The 20,142-nt window shown below is 40.1% G+C and overlaps 1 protein-coding gene across 1 annotated transcript in view; it reads right to left on the bottom strand.

Annotated features, from left to right (window-relative positions):
* CFAP47 (cilia and flagella associated protein 47) overlaps positions 1-20,142 on the bottom strand; it is a 651,639-nt gene that overhangs the window by 319,515 nt on the left and 311,982 nt on the right. Inside the window, exons 43-45 of the mRNA XM_075913261.2 lie at positions 14,303-14,411; positions 10,373-10,599; positions 1,560-1,740 (exon numbers count right to left, since the gene is read on the bottom strand). Coding sequence (XP_075769376.2) covers positions 1,560-1,740; positions 10,373-10,599; positions 14,303-14,411 — 517 coding nt within the window. The remainder of the gene's footprint in view (positions 1-1,559; positions 1,741-10,372; positions 10,600-14,302; positions 14,412-20,142) is intronic.

The raw sequence follows: 20,142 nt of genomic DNA, 5'->3' as shown, positions 1-20,142 counted from the left end.
CCCCCCACAGCAGACCAGGGAGACGCGGAGCAGCTTTTCTCAGCAGACACCTCAGCTTGAGAATAGAGGACTGAGGGAAGTGAGGTGTGGGAGAATAAAACTGAGCTCTGGAGAAATGTTTGGGTCGAGTTTCCCCTACAATATGTACCAGTTCCGACTTACATACAAATTCAACTTAAGAACAAACCTACAGTCCCTATCTTGTACGTAACCCGGGGACTGCCTGTATATGTATATTTTTTTTAAACAGCATGGCTCCTTTAAGAAAGGCCTTTGAGGCTTTTTGCCAGCTTTTTGTTTCCCTGCTCCAAGCCAGAAGACAGCTCCCCTGTGGAACCAGGTAAGCGGAAGGAGAGGGGTTTGCGGGGGGGAGGGGCTAGGCGCTGGGCCCAGTTGCTGAGTGTGTGTAGGGTTGCCAGGTGTCCGGTATTTTCACCTCCTGTCAGGGAAAAAAAATCAGAAAATACCAGACATTTTAGGTGCCCGGTATTTTCTGAATTTTTTTTACCAGACAGGAGGAAAAAATACTAGACTGCTCGGGTCAATACCGGGCACCTGGCAACCTTAACTACCATGAGCGAAGACAAGACATGCACTGAAACTTGAAGCAAAAGGCTACATCAGCATGAGTTTCATGAGACTATTACACGATTATATCTTTGCCAGATACCATGACACACAAATTATAGCAAATTGAAAAATAAGATTGTATACCAACTGCTTAAAATCTTGTATAAAGGTAGTAATGCATTTTCAAAAAAATAAATATCAGAAGGAGACTGAAACTTAATAGGCACTAAGCAATGAAGAAAATATTTAAAATCTCAGTAGAAAACAGAAGAGTTAAAAAGTAAAGAGGCAGAGAGTGTGAAGCTGACAGGCCAGATACCAGGTCTTGCCCAGTCTACTGGCATTAGCTAAGAACTAAAGAACTCTAGAGACCAATCTGTGCATCTGTATGTTAGTTTTGCTCTAAATACATACAAGTCTTATAACAATGTGTTTAGACTGCCTGAAATACTTTTAAGTTGCTGCATATGCACTAATCTCACTTGCAATGTCTATATTACATGCTATAAGAAAATATGTAAGTTTTCCTTTATAAACTTTGAAAATGTTTGTTCTGAACTTGGGAAACTCCACCCATCCAGAAGGATTATTAAAATCAGATGGACCACTGAGGAATACCTGTGCTGAGAGACAGGGGCAGATGACCGTTTTGTGGGGCCCAGGACAGCATAATCTTGTGGGGCCCCCCTTTGCCACGGCACATGCGCGGTGACGCAACGCGCATGCGCGGTGGCGCCACAGCGCATGCGCGGGGCTTTTTGAAGCGCGGGGCCCGGGGCGGCCGCCCCGCTCGCCCTGCCGTATATCCGCCCCTGCTGAGAGACTTGCTGTCATCACACAGTCCAAAATGCTGTGTAGACATACCCTTTGTGGATATAGTGGGAAAGAATTGGGGGGAGTGGATGGAAAGGACACTATGGGAGAAGGAAAGTTTAAGGTTAAAAAGCACAAGTTATCAGTTGCAGTTCAAACAGTAGGCTATTTTTTACCTGTTACTTTCGCAGCTTGATGGCCTTCCTTTGAAAAGGCTCTAGAATTAACTCTGCTTGTTGATAACACAGGAATGGAGAGCTTTTCAGGGATTTCAAAATATTCTGGCATGCTCACTTGTACACTGTAGTCCACGGATTTTAACTTTGGGGGGTATTTAGGCCAACACAGCACTTCTCTCTGCAAATAAAGAAACACTATGTAACTTTGTATAATAAGTGCACCCATAATAAAGACTTTAAAAGTGAATAAATTCTGTTTTAGAGACTTGGATTTAAACAAGATAAGGGTTATAATTAAACAGGTAGAACAGCTGATTATTAACTTTTGCAAATATTACTACAGATGGTTTGGTTTCCCCTTACAATTAATTTTAAATTGCAAAATTATTACTCAAATTAATAGAATAAATCTGGCAATTCTTTCTCTTATAGAGGCGAACAAAATTGGTTATATATAAGCCTCCTTACGTGGGCCTGAAAAAGTACTCATGCTTCTCAATGACAAATTATAAATCTTTAAAACTTTTCAAGTCAAGTAAAATAGGAACAAGAAAATATACTAAAACAATTATTAGTAGTCCTGTGGCACCTTAGAGACTAACAAAAAAATATATAACTATGAGCTTTCATGGGTAATACTTGATGAAATATATTTTACCCATGAAAGCTCTTGATTCTATAAATTTTTATTAGTCTCTAAGGGTATGTCTACATATCAGCATTATTTCGGAATAACTGACATTATTTCAAAATAACAAAGAGCGCGTCTACACACCAGTTCATTATTTTGAAATAATGGCGAGCTGGAGGACTTCTTACTCCAACTCCGGTAACCCTAATTTCACAAGGAGTAAGAGAAGTTGAAGGAAGAGTGTTCTTTCTTTGACTTCCTGCTGTGTAGACAGCACCAAAAGCCGAATTAAGCCATTTCGACTTCAGCTACGCAATCGACGTAGCTGAAGTTGCGTAGCTTAATTCGATTTTTGCCCTACAGTGTAAATGTGCCTGAGGTACCACAGGACTACTTGTGTAAATGTGTCCTAAGGTACCACAGGACTACCTGTTATTTTTAAAGTTACAAACTAACACGGCTACCCCTCTGAGACTTAAAAGCAATTATGTATTTCTTTATTTGCTACCCCAAACTGGAAAGTTCTGGAATTTTTTCACCAAATCTTCCAAATTCCTGAACAATGGTAGGGACGAGGAAAGTCCAATAAGTGGGTCAAGCCTCATGGTCGCCGCACAGCATGGCATAGGGACTGGGCAAATGGCCCTGCACTGGGCTTCATGTCCCTGGGGCTGCCCCTGCCTGGAATACAGCTCCCAGGAGCGAATGAATTAACATCTCCCTCCCCCAATATAGGCTCTGCCTCCTGCTCCGGGAGTGGGCAAGGCTGAGGTTACTCCGTAGATCGCAGTGGCATGGCTGGTCACACGCTGCTGCCACCTCCAAAAGGTGCTGGGGCCTGGGCTAAGCCATAGCTGCTCCCCATGTGCAGGGAGACCCTTCCCCAGCACCCCACTATGCCCAGCCAGGGGCTGGACTCAGCCCTGGACAGTCCCAGACTCTACCTGCCCCAGCCCCAGAGCTGCAGCTTGCACATGAAGGGCAAGCCCCAGACAAAGGGCCGGTCCGAGCAGGGAAGTGACTCTGTCCCCCCAGCCCCTCCTCGCCTCAGCACTGCTCCCAGAGGGCTGCAGTTCCAGTGCTGCTACCATGCCAGTGTGTGTGCTGGAGGCACAGCAGTGTAGGAGTAGAAGGGGGGTGAAGGAAGATGTGGCACACACTTGAGGCTACTGAGAGGGATTAATGAGGCTGTTAAAATGTAAGTAGGACTATTATTGACTTTTAAAAGTGTCAATGGCATGCAGATCCATAAATAGAAGTGAGTAAGTTAAATCTTGGCACGCCACTTCTGAAAGGTTGCCGACCCCTGCTGTAGAGGGAATTTACAAAAGAGTATTTGAATTTAAAATTGATCCTTCTATTAGTTAAGTTAATATTAAGATACTTAATATTTTTCATATTTTAAGATGTTCCCTTTTCTTGTGCAAATGTTACAACTCTTACTAAAACTAATAGAAAATGTGCACAATTGCTGATGGAAGAAATGTATTACATTGCATTTTTTAATTATGGAAAGGATTTGTGAAGAAGAAAAATCCAAAAAGTTAGATACTGAATACAATATTATTTATAAAGGATATTATCAAGTACTGTTTGAATTAATAATTCAAGCAGGAGAGGGTAGAACATGGCCTATATACTTTACTCTCCATTATTTTGAGGGAGAGAGTCAACTTCTGTGAAATCTTAAAGCAGAGAGAAAATGTGGGGTCTTTTGTTAAACTTCTACTTCAAATACCTTATTTACTCAACAGCATATAAAAATGTTGAAACATATTCAAAATCCCCTCTGCATGAAACATAACTGGATAGTCATAAAAGACTTAGGCATTACTTTTACCTAAGCAGAAAATTCAATACTTTTTGGTAGTGTGCATTTTTTCAGGACATATTTACAAGCGGGGCAAGCGGAGTTGCTTCTTGAGGTAAAAAACTGGATGACTTCATTAGCTGGAAATACACTGATAGTACTCTCAAAATTTAACAGTTGAAACAAATCATTCATGTGATAGTAGCAATAATCTATTTCAACTAGCCAGTCCAAGGGCTTAGAGAAAACTTGAAATAAGAGTGTTATTTTTGTGACACGAGTCACAGAACCACACAAAAAATTAATGTTTATTTTGTCTCTAAATCTATGAGATATTTGAATAACAAATTGGAAGCCATAGTTTGGATGATATTGATATCAGATGATTTTTCCAACATTTTACTTCAGTCAGGGTGCTTCTACATAGCACCATTATTTCGGAATAACGCCCATTATTCCAAATAACAATGCAAGTGTCTACACAGTAATTCCATTATTTTGAAATAAATTTGAAATAATGGACCATTTATTCCAACTACTGTAAACCTCATTCCATGAGGAATAATGCCTATTCTGAAATAGCTATTATGGAATACCAGTAGTGTGAACACTTCACTGCTGCTATTTCAAAATAGCTCCTCCCCAGGCTCTGACATGAGACATGAAATTGTCAAATTTTATTAAAGGAGATAATTGAGCAAAGGTTGGAAAGACCTTAAGTTACTCAAGTCCCATAAGATTGATGGGTGATCTCTAATAAAATTTTAGCAATCACAAAAGAACATTATTTTTAATGTGCTTACTCTGTAATGTTTTATCCTATGTATAAATATATTTTGCTAGAGCCTTTGGCTTTGTCTAGACTACACCTCTCTGTCAAAAGAAAGATGTAGATTAGGCACGTCAAAATTGCTAATGAAGCAGGGATTTAAGTATCCCGTGCGTCATTATCATAAATTTGGCCACTGTTTTTTTTCGAAACTGAGCTTTTTTAAAAAAAAATGGCAGTCTAGACGCGGATCTGTCAAAAGTAAACCCTTTTTTCCATTATTCCTCCTGCAAGGAGGTTTAACGGTAGTTCGAATTAGGAGCTTTAATTCGAACTACGTAGTCCGTGCTGCGTGTAGCCGCAGGCAGGTAGTTCGAACTACGGGGCATGTAAAAATGGTGGCGCCCGGGAACACGCAAATGAAGCCTGGGATATTTAAATCCTGGGCTTCATTTGCAAGTTCCAATGCCTACATTAGCTGCCCTAGTTTGAACTAGGGTGGCAGTGTAGACATACCTCAGACCTTCAGTGGAAATCACACTGAAGCACAGAGGAACTGCAACCCTAAACCCCCAGTTTCAAGAGACAGATTGATGCAAATCTATGCCTGAGACAGCAGAAGGCTAGGAAGCCTGAAACTTTTAAGTAGGTGCCCAAGAAAGAGTAGGAGGGGTGACAAAGGCATAGCTAACACTGGAAGGGTGACAAAACGTACCTTGTGATTCAACAGATCTGTTCCTTTTGTATGTAATCCAAATCATATCTGCTTATTTAGAGATAAAAACAAATGTTTGCTAATTTTAACTCCAGTTATCACTATACAGCCAATAGAGCTGTTAGAGAGTGAGGCAGATTTTATTCTGGCTTGTGTATCAACATAACTGCTAATGATATTCCAAAATATGAAATTGTTATTAGTGGTGAAGAAAATAATTGACTTTCAGTTCCCTGGATGAGTTTGCAGTATGAGTAGATAGAATAATAGACTTTGTTACAAGCATCAGATTCTTTAACTTATTAATATACTCTGAATATTAGCCATTCTTGTCTTTCTGGCTTTTTCTCCTTTGCGGCAAATCCTGTTTGTTCAAGTATACGACCCCCGATTTCTTTGCATTGTAGATACTTTTGCTATAGGTGACTGAGGCAATATGGCAGCTTCCCTGGATGTAATTGTCTCACAAATGGTTTTTAAATCTCATTTTAACTCGGTTTGTTCCTTCCACCCTATGACTTGTAACTTCTCGCCAATAAAACAACTTTATGTCCGGACTCTCATGGTTTTGGAGGGTTTTTGTTTGTATGTTTATTTTTTGTGCTCAAACATTGTCTGAAATAGGATATTCTACCAGCTTTCACTGCATAGGTTGTACCTCCCTAAACTGTGACTCTCTGGTCCGACAACATCCATAGTCCAGCAGCACCACAAATTTTCCTGGATCACTGAGCCCAGGGAAAGGAAGGTCTGATGGTGGGGCTGGAAGCACAGCATTGAGGGCTCGTGACTCAGTTGGGAGCCCTATGTCAGGAGGGGCAAGTGGCATGACAGAGTTCTTGCGGCTGGAGAGCTCCGGTCCCAGTGGCCAAGGAGCTCCGACCACAATGGCAAGGCACCCCAGCTGGGCCATTGGCAGGGGGCGCTCAGGCCATACCCCAGCAGCAGCAAGGCAAGGGCCAAAACCCGAGCCAGGGGGAAATGGGATTGAGCACGGTTCAGAAGCAGCCAGCAGCAGGGATGGGTGAGGAGGCCAATGGCAGGGTCCTCTCCTGGTCTGGCAAATCCTCTCGTTTGGGACCAGTCAGATCCTGAAGGTGCCAGAAGAGGGAGTTCCAACCTGTATATCAACAAATGCTGGCTGAATGATGTATTAAAATCTATGTAGTTTATTTATGGTTGTGTGTATAGCCTGCAGTAAGCTATGATAGATGATATAGATACACACACACGCGCGCATATACATCACCCTTTCACTTTGATAGAAGACAGACACTGAGCACTGGGACAAAATTATTCTGGAGGTTTTCCAAAAATGCAACTGAGACCAGAATTTGACCCAAGATTTCTTTTGTTATTGTTTAAAATGTACTTTTAAAATACACCAAATTCTAGTTGTTTCCCCTTTTGAGTCACATGATCAATGGTGGTAAGATAAAAGTTGTGGTCAGAGCCAAGCATCTGTAGCAAAGGGCTCCCACAATGGACTGAATCAGGGCAACAGAACAGTGGTGAGCCTCAATAAAGACCAATACAGAACCCCTTGTTCACTTTCATTAGACTCCAACTCTAGTCTCAAAAACCCAGCATCCCCAAGAGAAAGAACTGAGAAACCCCCAGAACAGAGACTCCAACACAACAGAAGCTGTAGGAGGGGAGAGCCTCAGCTGGCTCCCCAAAATTACTTCACTCATCTAGGGCTTAATCATGCATTGGGTCCCCATGCATTGGGTCCCCTATAGGAGGAAGAAAGGCAGGTGCTTCTTAAGCTGAGACATTCACTATGGAGAGAGGGCACTAATACAAACACAAGAAAGAAGGGATCATATCTGAGCCTCTCCCAAATTTCCAGACCTACTCATTTCCCAGAAGCAGTGATGACAACACAGTGTTATTTTACACTACTCATTCGAGATATTTTGTACTGTGTGTTGATTTTTCCTTCCAACCTCTTGCTTCCTCCACTCACCATAGTCCCTTCTCTGGCAGCCCTCCCATCCTGCCCTTCTCCTCTCTATTCTTTCCTGTCTCTCTTCAGTATTTACCTTTCCTTTCTTTTCCTCCTATTTTTTGTTTTGTTTACATAAGCATCCTTCCCTACCATTTTCCCTCACTCATCATTAATAACAACTAATTCACATAATGATTATCACCTGGATCATTTACTTGTATGTTCTATCCTTTTCCTCCCACCTGTTTTTTGTTTCTGTGTTTATTGGATTCCAAGCTCTGAAGGGAACAGAACAGTGGTGAGCCTGGACAAAGACCAAGACAGAACCCCTTGTTCACCTCTTCTAGACCACAACTCCAGAGGAAGACTGTCGCTTCCTATACTTTGCTTGTATACTACCCAACACAATATTGTGCCATTCCTGATTTAGAGCCTTTGGCCAGGAGCACAATGGAATAAGTAAATAATCAGTGTTTCACTGGAAAGAGCTATGTATTATTGTTCTAATAAACACAATTTTCAGGGACTCTGTATAAACTGTTCTTTGTATGACACAAAAAAATAATTACCAGGAGAAATTTTTAGCAAAGAAGTTAAAAAATAGAGGCCATCTATGTGTAAGGACTAAGGTCACATACTGTACAGAAATGAACCTGCATTTTTACTCTGATTCTGAAGGACAAGTTCTTCAGTCACAACTGTGCTCCTTTACAGAAGTACAAAATAAAAGGCAAATACAACCATTACTAAAAATAAAGATCTAAATCATTTTGGTTTTAGAGGTATTCAGGTAGAGAGGGCAAGCAGTAATAATGTAGGTAGCACCTCTCCTTCTGTTCACATGTGTAATTGTGCCTGTAGCTAAAGCTTCCTTACTTATGCAAGCTATAAAATCCTTTCTAAAGGACTTCACAAATTTATATAAATTTGCCAAACTACAGATTTTTAGGTAATTCAGAATCAAACCTGAATTTAGACCTTGAGCTTCAGACTCAATTGTGAAACATAATCTTACTTGCAAGCATCTTCAATAAACTCTGCTATAACTTCTACACTGTGAACTGTTTTTATGTGTCTAATAAATGTGAATTTATTATAAACTTTATTATGATCGCTTTTTGCAGTTTAAACTTTACAATGGTTTACCAAATGGAGAAATATATTGGTTTTAATCTGTTAAATAAATCTCTTCTACATCAATCAAAGCTAAGCTCCGTGATATTTCTCTTGAAGAAATATTTGACAAAAGAATATTTCCTGCACAAGAAAAAGGGTGCTCTCTGCATATTATATTCACCTCATACTTTTCATTATTGATTCTCAAATATGACATTTCAAATATTTTGACATCTTACCATTAAATATTCACACCTAATCTTGACTCTTATCAACCACCCTAAGATTCATATCGTATTAGTATTATCATTAGATTTTAGCATGACTTCTGGTACAAGATACTATACTTACTCTGATTATATTACAAATTCTGATTAAATTCACAGTTAATGCTCCAATATGGCAGATTAATATATGCAGTATATATTAAAAGGTACAAAAGTGATATGCATGAAATACTCCAAAAATGTCACCTCAGCAAGTGATTAGCTAGCATCCTAGAGGAAGAAATTTAAGTCTCAATACCATGGATGTCTATCATGGCCCCCTGACGTCAGTTGGAGTTCTACAGTGTCAGGATTTCCCCCCATAGTAAGAAACACCTTGTAAATGGATGCATCATTTATAGATTATTCTTGAAATAGTTATTATTATTAATTATTAATAATAATAATTGAAATATTATTGTTGAAATATTACTGTTTAAAAGAAAACTTCATGAAAGAGGAGGAGTTGTTTTCATGCCTCATTTGTCATACATTCACATACACATAATAGTTTAATTTTCTTTACTGTTACATGGCATTTATCTCTTTTCTTTTTCTTTCAGACACCATAATTATTTTTCATAAGAATACTTCCACTAACAGATACCGTACCATAATGCTCTCAAATACAGAGGAGCAATACACAATTTCCGTATCAATGTTTCACCTATTAAAATAGATATTATGTAGTAAAAGGCAAGCTCTTCAGCCCCAGTAAGACTTCTCTGACAGCACAAAGCAGCATTACAGCCAATGTAACTGTTAGTAGAGGATTTCCCTTGTACAGGGGAATCCTCTAGTGGCAGAAGGCAGCTTTAGCAAGATCACTTCTACCCTCTACCACAGAGCATTGGGGTCACATCCAGAAAAAGCAGAGCATGGCTATACAGCTGGCATAACAAAGAGCCACCCAGGGATCTACCTGTTCGTCAGTTGGCTCCAAGATCCAGAAGGAGCTAAAATATACAGACCATGGCTTTGGTCATGATCTATATACAGTTACATTTTATTTTCATAATGGAAATATGTTTGTATGTTCAGTGACATTGCAGAATATGGATTTACTAATAAGAAAATTTGACTTGAAAAATTAACATATCACTCTCTAGGGGTATGTCTACACTACCCTCCTAATTCGAACTAGGAGGGTAATGTAGGCATACCGCACTTGCAAACGAAGCCCGGGATTTGAATTTCCCGGCCTTCATTTGCATGAAGCCGGCCGGCGCCATTTTTAAATGCCGGCAGTTCAAACCCCGTGCCGCGCGGCTACACGCGGCACGGAGTAGCTAGTTCGGATTAGGCTTCCTAATCCGAACTAGCTGTACTCCTCGTGGAATGAGGCGTTTCAGGTTTTATTTTTTAAAAAACAGTTGATATAATGCAGTACCTTAGGGAACACACAAAATAAAATCTTTGAAGACTATTCTGTGTATGAAAAAGCCATAACTTCTTTATCTATTTAATGGTACTTTCTGAAATTTAACCAACCCAACCTCACAAATAAAGAGAAGCTATGTAATATTCTGCCAGGTTTACTATGTTTTTTTACCTCAATTCCAGACAGCCCTAAGGCTGCAACTGCAACTCGAACACTGCTGCTCTCCAGTGTTCCTGTGACCTTTCTTCGCTTATGTTCGAGAGCTGACATCTGCTGCTGTGCTGCAATGGCCAGAGCCTTCTCCCGAGCTTCATTAACCAACGGGATTTTCAGCTTTTCTTCAAGTACATCAGTGAGACCACATTTAAAGCACAGAACTGGCTGTACTATACCCTGACCTGCAATACACAAAGCCATTTGTCAGCTGCTATTTCAGTAGCCCAGACCAGAGCACAAGCAAAAATATTAAATTCAGAGTTTAATGTAACAATGTAAGCTTTGCTGTAATAGTTTGAGTTTTAGACTAATTATAACTTACAACCATGAAAAAGGATTGAAAACACAGACTGTAATCCAAATTGAAAGTTGCTCTGCATAATAAACAAAAATATATATTTAACTATATTTTTATATCTCATTACATTTATGGGAGTAATTATTACTAACTATTTATTAAAGCTTTCATATTGCTCTCATCACTGGGGTGTCAGAAGTCCTTATATATTTACTGTGGTTTACTTTATAATTTGCATGTCTTTCTATACGTCCTTTCCAGTCATTACTCTCCTTACCATCCTCCTCCCATTAGTTCAGAAGTATTGTTCTGATGGGAAGGTTAAGTCAAATTGATAGGATTATGATATGCAGGAAGTAAAATTTGTGGTGATTTCAGTGTCTTCTGAAAGTGAATTGCACGGTATGTTTGTTAGTGAGATCTCTCGCTCGCTCGCTCTGTCAACACACACACACCCTCCTTCAGCCCCTCCTGTGGAACATATCTATAGTGAGAAGACATTTTGGAGAGTAAGGTAATCCATTTATTTATATTACCTTGGCACTTACAACCCTGGCTAAAACTGTGGCAATACAGTTCAAACACATAGTGAGAGACAATTCCCTTGTCTCAAAGGTTTACAATCTAACAAAGAAAGAGTAGCAGAAAAGAACTTTATCTTCATTTGACAGAGGAAGTGTAACACAGAAACATTAAATAACTTGTCCAAGATCACAGAGAAAATCTGTGCTGGAGCTGGGAATGGAATCCAGGTTGGGAATTAGAATTGGATTCTAATTCTGAGTTTTAAACACAAGATCACTTTGCTGGTTGGCTCCAGGCACCATAGCACTGTGGGTTTTATGGTTGATACATGCCTTTATACTGCTGCTCTAAGCCTCACTTTAGTTCTATCACCATAATGAACAGCAGAAGGCAGGAACAGCTCCTGATGGAATACTTAACCCTGACAGCAGAGTGCTTTGATAGTGCAGGATCAATAATCACCATTGAAAGAAATGAAAGAGAAAAGCAGGAGGAAGTGAGCTAATAGGAAGGAAGATGAAAGGAAGTCTTGTAATCTCACAGAAATGCATATCACAGAGTCACATTTTAGAGTGTGCATCTTAGAGGTTTTTTAGCATTTGCATCCCATCTGTGGATCTATATTTTAACTTTCAGCCTTATGTGATTTTAAAATGGCTGAACCATATACTCTTCAAATACATCATTCAGGATTGAATCACTCACAAATTATTTACATGGCAGGAACTGGCACCAGACAGAAAATAACAGTAAAATCGCAGACCACACTATAAATGTTGTAATTATGATAGCAGTAATGTACAACATCATTCTGAAACTCAGCACTGCCTGGCTACAAATGGCTCACTTTGAGAGGCTACAATGTATTAAATCTTTAAAAAGGTACCTAACAGGACACAGTCATCGATACTCAGACATGATATGACTTTCTCCTTATTTTTTCCTTTCGGTTTCATTTTTTTGAATATTACAGTAATTAATCTGACTGGCATTTATTTAGAGATAGTGAGTGAAAGCACAAATTCTTTAGATGACTGCCCAGAGGAAAAACGGTCTCTGCACAGCTCATGTAAGCCATCAAGTTCATTATACTGCAAAGCGGTCTTCATCCTATGGCTGTATGTGTTGTAGAAGACAGAGCAGATGATGATTAACACACTTCCAAAAGCAGCAGAGAAATATACTCCTAATTAGAGGGCATCATCTCAGGAGTTTACTGCACAAACTGCTAGTTTTCCCTCACAAAAAATGAGTATGTTTCAAAAATTATGTATTTTAAAGAGAGATGGGCACAAACCAATGGTTTAGAGGTGGTTAAATACAGATGTTTCTAAACTGATTAAATAAATGCTGAATTTCTCTTAGATTGTATTTTATTAAAAGTGCCCCGTCTCTTGGAGGCACGTTATCCACATGAGAAATAGTCCAGTACTGACAGAGTTGTTCAGACCTCATTAAATGGTCATGCAAAAATGTGTCTGAATCACAACCTATGAAAGAAAGGTCACTTCCCAAGTAACTGTCATTGCTTCATATAATTTGCTGCGTGGATCTATATTCAGTGAACAAAGAGCTATAGAGACAACGAATTACAGTTTCTAGGTAAATAACCTTTCCTTCTCTATTTCCTCCATAGATTCCCAGCCCATTAGCAAGCAGAAACAACATCTGAAGGTGGTGAATTTGAACAATATTAATTGAACAAAGCTGCAGGATTGTTCTCCAGAACTAAACTAAGGGTTTAATAAAATGTCAAGGACGTAATGCTGTATAAACGTAAGTAAGGACTTGTATAACGTGTGTGTGTGTGTGTGTGTGTGTGTGTGTGTGTGTGTGTGTGTGTGTGTGTGTGTGCAATAGCTAGAGTGTAAATTCTAATGCACACCAGTATGTTATTAGATTAACTATCCATGAAGACCCTGCTGGCATTCGCTAAAGTTCCACGGTGAAGCCTATGCAGTGCTGTTTGAAACACAACTATGTTAACATGCATTATGGAACTTTTAGTACACATCAAAAGGGACCTCTCAGTCCAGTTTTTGAGACCCGCTCATGCACACTAGAATTTACACTGCAGCTGATACTGAATAACATACCATCAGAGACATAGCGAGGGTGTTATGCGCCTGGGGGCAAAAGCAAAATTTACGCCCCCCCCCCTTCCATGTGGCAGGGCCCCAAATCTGGCACACGGCTGAGCCCAACCCTGGAAGGAGGAGGAGTGGAGCTTGTATCACGTCTTCCCCTACCCCCTCCAGTTTGGGGCTGGGTGCCTGCATGCACTAACCTGCTGGTGAAGATAGAGGAGAGTCGGGCTGGGGACAGAGAGGTGGGGAGGAGGCTCCAGGCAGTGGTAGCAGGTGGAGGTGGAGCAGGAGAGCCAAGAGATTACAGGGGAAGGAGAGGGGGGCTAAATTTGTGCCTCCCTAGTGTGGCATGCGGGGGCAACTGCCCGCACCCTGCCTCCCTTGCTACACCACTGCATATCATGCAGCCATAAGGAACTCGAACTAAGAGCTACACATATTTATTTGACTGAGATATTTCTGAGACATTGCAGTTGACACCATTTTGGCTTTAGTTCATTGTGTTCCAGGAAATACAGCTATCAGAATACCCATCACGACATAACAAATGTGCCAATATTTCCTATCCAGGAGAATTCTAAGACAAGCAAGAAATGCTTGTACCGGTTCAAGTATTGCCAATTACTGCTGCAGTACTACAGAATTGAGGCATCTTGGAAAGTAGGTATGAAAAATTTTTATATGGCCAAGCTGAAAATTTACTCTAGTTTATTTGCAGAGACATATCAGGTTAGGAGGCTTACAAGCAGCCTATAACTGGAAAAAGATTTGGGCAGGAAAGAAAATCTAAACCATATGACTAGAGGAACAATTTTAGATCATGTTTGTTTTGCAATGCCTTTCTAAGGTTCATTCCATTATAAAATGGCTCATTTTTCTTAGTGTATTTATTTTCCTTCCTGTAAGTGCCTTAGAACTCAATACATTATAAAGGATGTTTTCCTTATTTCATTGTTTCCCTTTCGTTTACTCTACCTTTTAATGTGCTGCTAATGGGCAGAACATTTGGACTATCCATTGGAAGCAAGCCTGAAGGCAAAGGTATGCCACATGTTCCCTCTACCAGGTAAACAAATTCTCCAATCTGAAACAAAGGAGCATATGCATTTCAATTCAGAGAGCAATTCATGCAGAACAAATTATAAACCATTACAACAAACAAAAGAAATGAAAGATTCTATAGTGTGAGGGAACTGGAGAGCCCTCATATGGGCCACACCCTTAGACATCCTGTGTTCCTGGGTGAGGCACCATTACACTTCTTGTTTTTAGTGTTTATTTGTTTAGTAATACGGGAAACCATGGTTGGGCATGTCTGAACATCCTTTGTAAGTCTATGTCACAGGGCACATGCTTAGCCTAGAACAGAAGTATCAGTTGTTATTTGTCAAGATCCAAATTTCTTCATCAAGGTTTAGTCAAGGTCCAGACTCATAAAATCATAAGAGAAAATAAATAATAAATAATAATAATAAAAAAATAAAAATATTTCAGGGTCCATTCAAATGTTCCTAGCAATCTGGATTATTCCAGCAGTTTTCCTACTTACTGCTAGCCTAGAATATATAGTATTAACAACTTCTTTATGTGGTAGAGTGATGGCAACTCTATACCAGGAGGTGGGAAACCTGTGGCCCATCGGGGTTCTATGTGCGGCCAACGAGACATTTTGTTTTCTGTTGTTCACGTGAAGGATTGCCAAATTCTGCTGGTTTCTGCCCATGTCATTTTTTTCCTACTGGTATTACTAAAGTGAGATGCATGTAAAGCCAGGGAACATGAAGTGAGTGCATGCTGATTGTACACAACATTGACTGTGACAGCTGCATGTCCCCTCTGAATCTAATCAATGTGCTGCAACAATTCAAATCAGCAAACCCTGCAAATTCTAGGTACCGCAGCCAGTATAACTCACTCAACCACCTAACAAGGCCTGAGATTTTACTTATTTTTACTAAGTGTAGTCTAGGATTGTATATTCCTGTTGTAATTTTCAATAAATTGTTAAAACCACCTAGTCTCTCTTGAATTCACTGCATTGCTCTCGGGGATGGACAATTCATAACAGTAATTCAGTTCTTATATACTCATCCCATTACACCTAAATGCCTGAGCTACAATAGCATGAGCCACAAAGGAGACATCAGACAAAAAAGTATATTTTGATCATATCAGTGGCCATTTTTAAAGCCCATAGTCTGTTTGAAACAAACAAGAGTAATCATCTAGATAGCTCACATTTAAGGATGAAAGCTTCAGAGGGGTAGCTGAGTTAGTCTGTAATAGGAAAAACTTAAAAAACAACGAATAGTCTAGTAGCACCTTAAAGACTAACAAAACATGTAGATGGTATCATGAGCTTTCATGGGCAAAAACCCACTTCTTCAGATGACCAGAGTATAATAAAGTCCAGATCCAAAAATAAATAAGGGAAGCGGGGGAGCGGGGGGGAGAGAAAAATGGGAGGGGAGGAAGAAAAAGAGAGTCAGTGAGTAGATAGTTCAAATAGTTACAAGAGGCTGTTAAGAACCATTAATATCTCCATTGGTTGGCTGGTTGGTTAAGTCATTAAAAGGTGGAAGATAGTGAATTTATATCCCAATTCAGACCATTTGTATAAGAATTAATCTTGTGAATGAAGTTAAGTTCCAATCCTTCTCTGTGTATTTGGTTTGTGGAATTGGTCTGAAACAAAACGGCGACTTGGAGATCCATTAATGAGTGTCCAGGAAGATTAAAGTGTTCTCCAACAGGTTTTTGTGTGAATTGCCTTTTCAGATATCTGATTTGTGTTCATTAACTCTCTCCCGTAGAGATTGTCCAGTTTGGCCAATATACATTGCAGTGGGGCACTGCCGGCATTTGATGGCATAGATACATTCAAGGATGAAACAGTTTTAATTAAATGGATGCACAGAAATATTTCAAACTACATAATTACTGCATTTTGTAAAGTTTAAAGCAAATCAGCTATTTAATTAGAAAAAAAGCATATGTTAAATTTGAACCAGCAACGTTTTATTAACCAATTTGTATTTCTCTAGCAAAAAATAAGCGGGGATGAGAATGGGCTTGTGTTATATGTTCTGACAGTCTTTTAATGTTATTGAGTATTTTCCACTTGCCTTTTTTTAATTATAATTGTCACTAATTGAGGGAGTTAACTAATGAATCTGAATTTAGAGTTATACCAAAATCACTGATGACGACACTGCACAAACGAAAAAAAAAACCCACAGAAAAACTAGGGGAGAAAGAAGGGACAATAATTTTTCCCAAAATGGAAAGGACATAGTCACTGATGAACAAATACCTTCAAACATACATAACAAAGAACAAGTGTACAATACAAATGCATGTGAAGCTGCCTGTGTACAGAATCCTACAGTGATTAGATTAAAAAAACACACCAAAGAAATGGTGCAAGGTGGTGAAAACTGCAGTGTTGTCTTCAAGTTGTCATTGTCAAGTCCAAGTCGAGTCTCAAGTCACTTCAGTTCAAGTCTCGAGTCCCTAAAGTCCCTTTCGAGTCAAGTCCCAAGTCGAGTCTCAAGTCTTAAGTTAAAAAATGTCAAGTCACTTTTGTACAAGTCATCAATATCGGCATTTTCAGACAATTTTTTCATCAAGTCGATTTAACAAAATTAGCAAGTCTCAGTCGAGACTTAAGTCATAAACAATGAACCCGAGTCAAGTCTCAAGTTGAATCACCTAGGCGACTTAAGTTGGACTCGAGTTCAAGTTGTGGGATTCGAGTCAACAACTCTGTAAACTGCACCTCCAAGCAACAGTAAGTTCCATGTCACTGTGTGGATGTCATATCAGCAGAGAGCAGGCAATGTAACCCTCTGGGTTTCTGCTTTGGAGGCAGCTTACTTCCACCAAAGTTCCATACAGCAGGAATATAATATATTTCCACTGCTTGAATGATCTCTCTTCTACACATCCCATTAAGCTAACACCACCCACGTCTTTGAACTCCGCTGACTTTCAGAAGTCTTGCTTGCCAGCAAAGGGAGTATGCAATCATCTCAGATGGCCACAGCCTCAATTCCTGACACAGCATTTGCATTATGGGTCTCCACCAACATTTGTACAAGCAAAATCGATGTGAATCTGCTTAGGAATTCTGGTTGGTTGTTTGCTCTTGGTAGGTAGACAAAGATAATAAGCTTTTTTTATGTAATTTGGTCCCTCCCCTGCAAGTGCTCCCTGTAAAATGGGCTAAGTGACCCAAAATAAGTATATTTTTTATTTTAAATTTCCTTGCTACTTTTTGTAAGAGATGTAAACATTTTCTAACTTTGCTAAAAGAAAATTATTCAAATTCCATGGCATTTATCTACCTTTTTGTGTTTTACGAGTTCAAATATATTTTTCTTAAAGAGAGTAAAATCCTTGGTATAACTTGTTTATCATGAACAAAATAATTACTAAATCAGGGAACCAATTTAAGCAGAAATTATTCTCTTTTGAGATAGTGTTGTGGCTCCATAAGAATAAAAGTACCAGTCGCTAAAGCTCCATTGGTGTGTCTTTTTTCTCTGTCATCAATAGCATTAACTTACTTTTGTGTAAAAAGAAGCTTTCACAATTCAAAACTTGGTATATCAAATCTGAATTTGTTCATTTCCAATAGCTATAAACATAATTTTCTTTTTGCTCATGTTTTTTCCTAACAATGTAAGATAAGAAGGAGGAAACTTGGTCATGGTGTTTTGAAAGGTTTGGTGAATATTCTTCATTTTAGAATACTTAATTTTCCAGCCTTAATATTATTTTTAGAAGTTTCTGTATGAACATGTTTAAGAAAACAAAATGAAAATAAATCCATTTACATTATTGATAGCTATGTAGTAGTCAGTAGAGGAATGCTAAGGCTGGTGCAGCCAACCCTCAAGTGCTGCCTGGAACATACCACGCTGCCCACTCCTTCCCCCATCCTGCCAGTCCTCAGAACTTCCCAAAGTGCACCGTGTGTGGCACTCTAATGTGATTTCAAGGGCTCAGGCTGCTACCACTCCTGCGATAGCAGTGGCAAGAGCTCCAAGAATTGCTGGGTGCCAATACAGCTGCCCCCTGCCCCACTCCATCAGCAGGCCTGCTGATGTCGTTTCCCTACTCAGAAATGTGATCTACTGATTATAATCAGCATTACCAAGCATATAGTTTAGGTGTAAGGGGACTGTTACCCCTTACTAAAACTCTGTGGGAGGTTTTTGGTTTGCCAGCTCCCACTTTCAGATGGGGAAGGGTTCAGGAGGCTGACAGACCCCAGAGACAATGGAAAGCAGCCAACACTCCAGCTCAGCCTGATTGACAGGTTGGACAGGCCAGTGAGGAAGGGGAGAGGCCAGGCCCCGTCCTCCCTGTGAGCTGGGATTGTTCTGGCTCTCTCTCTGAACAAACAAGCTGTGTGCAGAAGAGGTGCTGCAAAGACAGAGAGCTGAAAGAGGAGTACAAACTGTGTAAAGAAGTCCTGCAGCGACAGAACCAGACACAGACAGGCCAAGCAGTGCAAGCTGTGTGGAGAAACAGTCTTGCAACAGCAGAGCCAGGAGTGCAGACCTTGTGTTGAGCAGCAGACTGGCAGTGCTCAGAGAGCCAAAAGGAACAGAGAAGCAACACAAGGAGCTGGAACTGGCCAAGCAGTACAGCTTGCAGCTGGATGTGGTGAGCACCTGGGAACTGCAAAGTGTGGGGAAAGGCTCTGGACTGGGAGAGGGGTCTGGCCACTTAGAGCTTGCAACTGTGTGGTCACTACCAGAGCTAGCGTGTCCAGCCTGCAGCCCCCCCTGCAGCATATCCAGGGCCTCTAAGAGAGAGACTGTGGACTGTCCTTACACTCTGCAGACTGCTGTTTTGATGTCCTGTGCTACAGAGCAGGGCTGTGTCTTCTCATTTAACCATTCTCATTTTTTTCTTATTCTTTTCTCTTTAATCAGTTGTTGTTTAATAAATTGTATTTGCTTTGAACCTTATGAAGTGATCACTGGGCCAAGAAGGCCTGCAGTGTAAAGAGAGCACCTCAGAGTGGGGACACCCTAACTCCTGCCCCTAGTGACTACAAGGTCAGGGATTAAGCCCCAGGAAACCTGGGCCCAGCCTTGTTGTGGTTTCAAGGGCTCTGCTACTCAGGAGAGTGGAGGGGGAGCCCTCAGGATCAGGGAGCCGTGGGGTAAAGGAAGTGGGAGTGGGGACTCAGATCCTTTCGCTGGTCCATTTCACCGGGGTGTATAGAAGCCAGGAAAGTTCCCCACAACAGTGGGATCATTCCCCCGCTTACATAGGCATACTTACTCCCTTCATCAAATCTCAAGTCCTTACTAAAAGCACAAGAAATGCTAATGTTTTTTTAAAATGGTTGAGAAGATATAATTCTATCAAAACTGTTTCTCTCTAGCTTCATGCTCAAAAATGAGTGCATGAATTTTGCTGAGCTTTAACAAAAAATAGCACAAGCTAGAGAGCAAGCATGAAAACTTCTACCCAAATGGTTAAAATTTAGCAGTTATGAAGGTTTATAGTGGTACATTTGGAAGCACAGCCAGATGTGTCTTTAAATGCTATATCTTCTGGAAGAAAAAAGGATAGGTGTAAAGTTACTGACGGAGGAAACAAAGGATATCACTGAGTTCCTATTCATTTCCCGTGGCAATTAAAAGGAAGTGGGAGGCACTTGGGACTGAGCTCTTCATATATGCTCGGCTATGAGACACAAGGATGTAGGTAGGATACATACACAACCACAATGATCATTGCTATTCCTAAATTTTGAGCTTGCACACCTGAATCGAGCACATCACCTACAGTGG

Source organism: Pelodiscus sinensis, chromosome 1 (genome assembly GCF_052426305.1).
Source record: "Pelodiscus sinensis isolate ZL-2025 chromosome 1, ASM5242630v1, whole genome shotgun sequence".
Lineage (NCBI taxonomy): Eukaryota > Metazoa > Chordata > Testudines > Trionychidae > Pelodiscus > Pelodiscus sinensis.
Note: the sequence above shows the minus strand (reverse complement) of the source record. Positions and strands in the feature narration are given on the sequence as shown.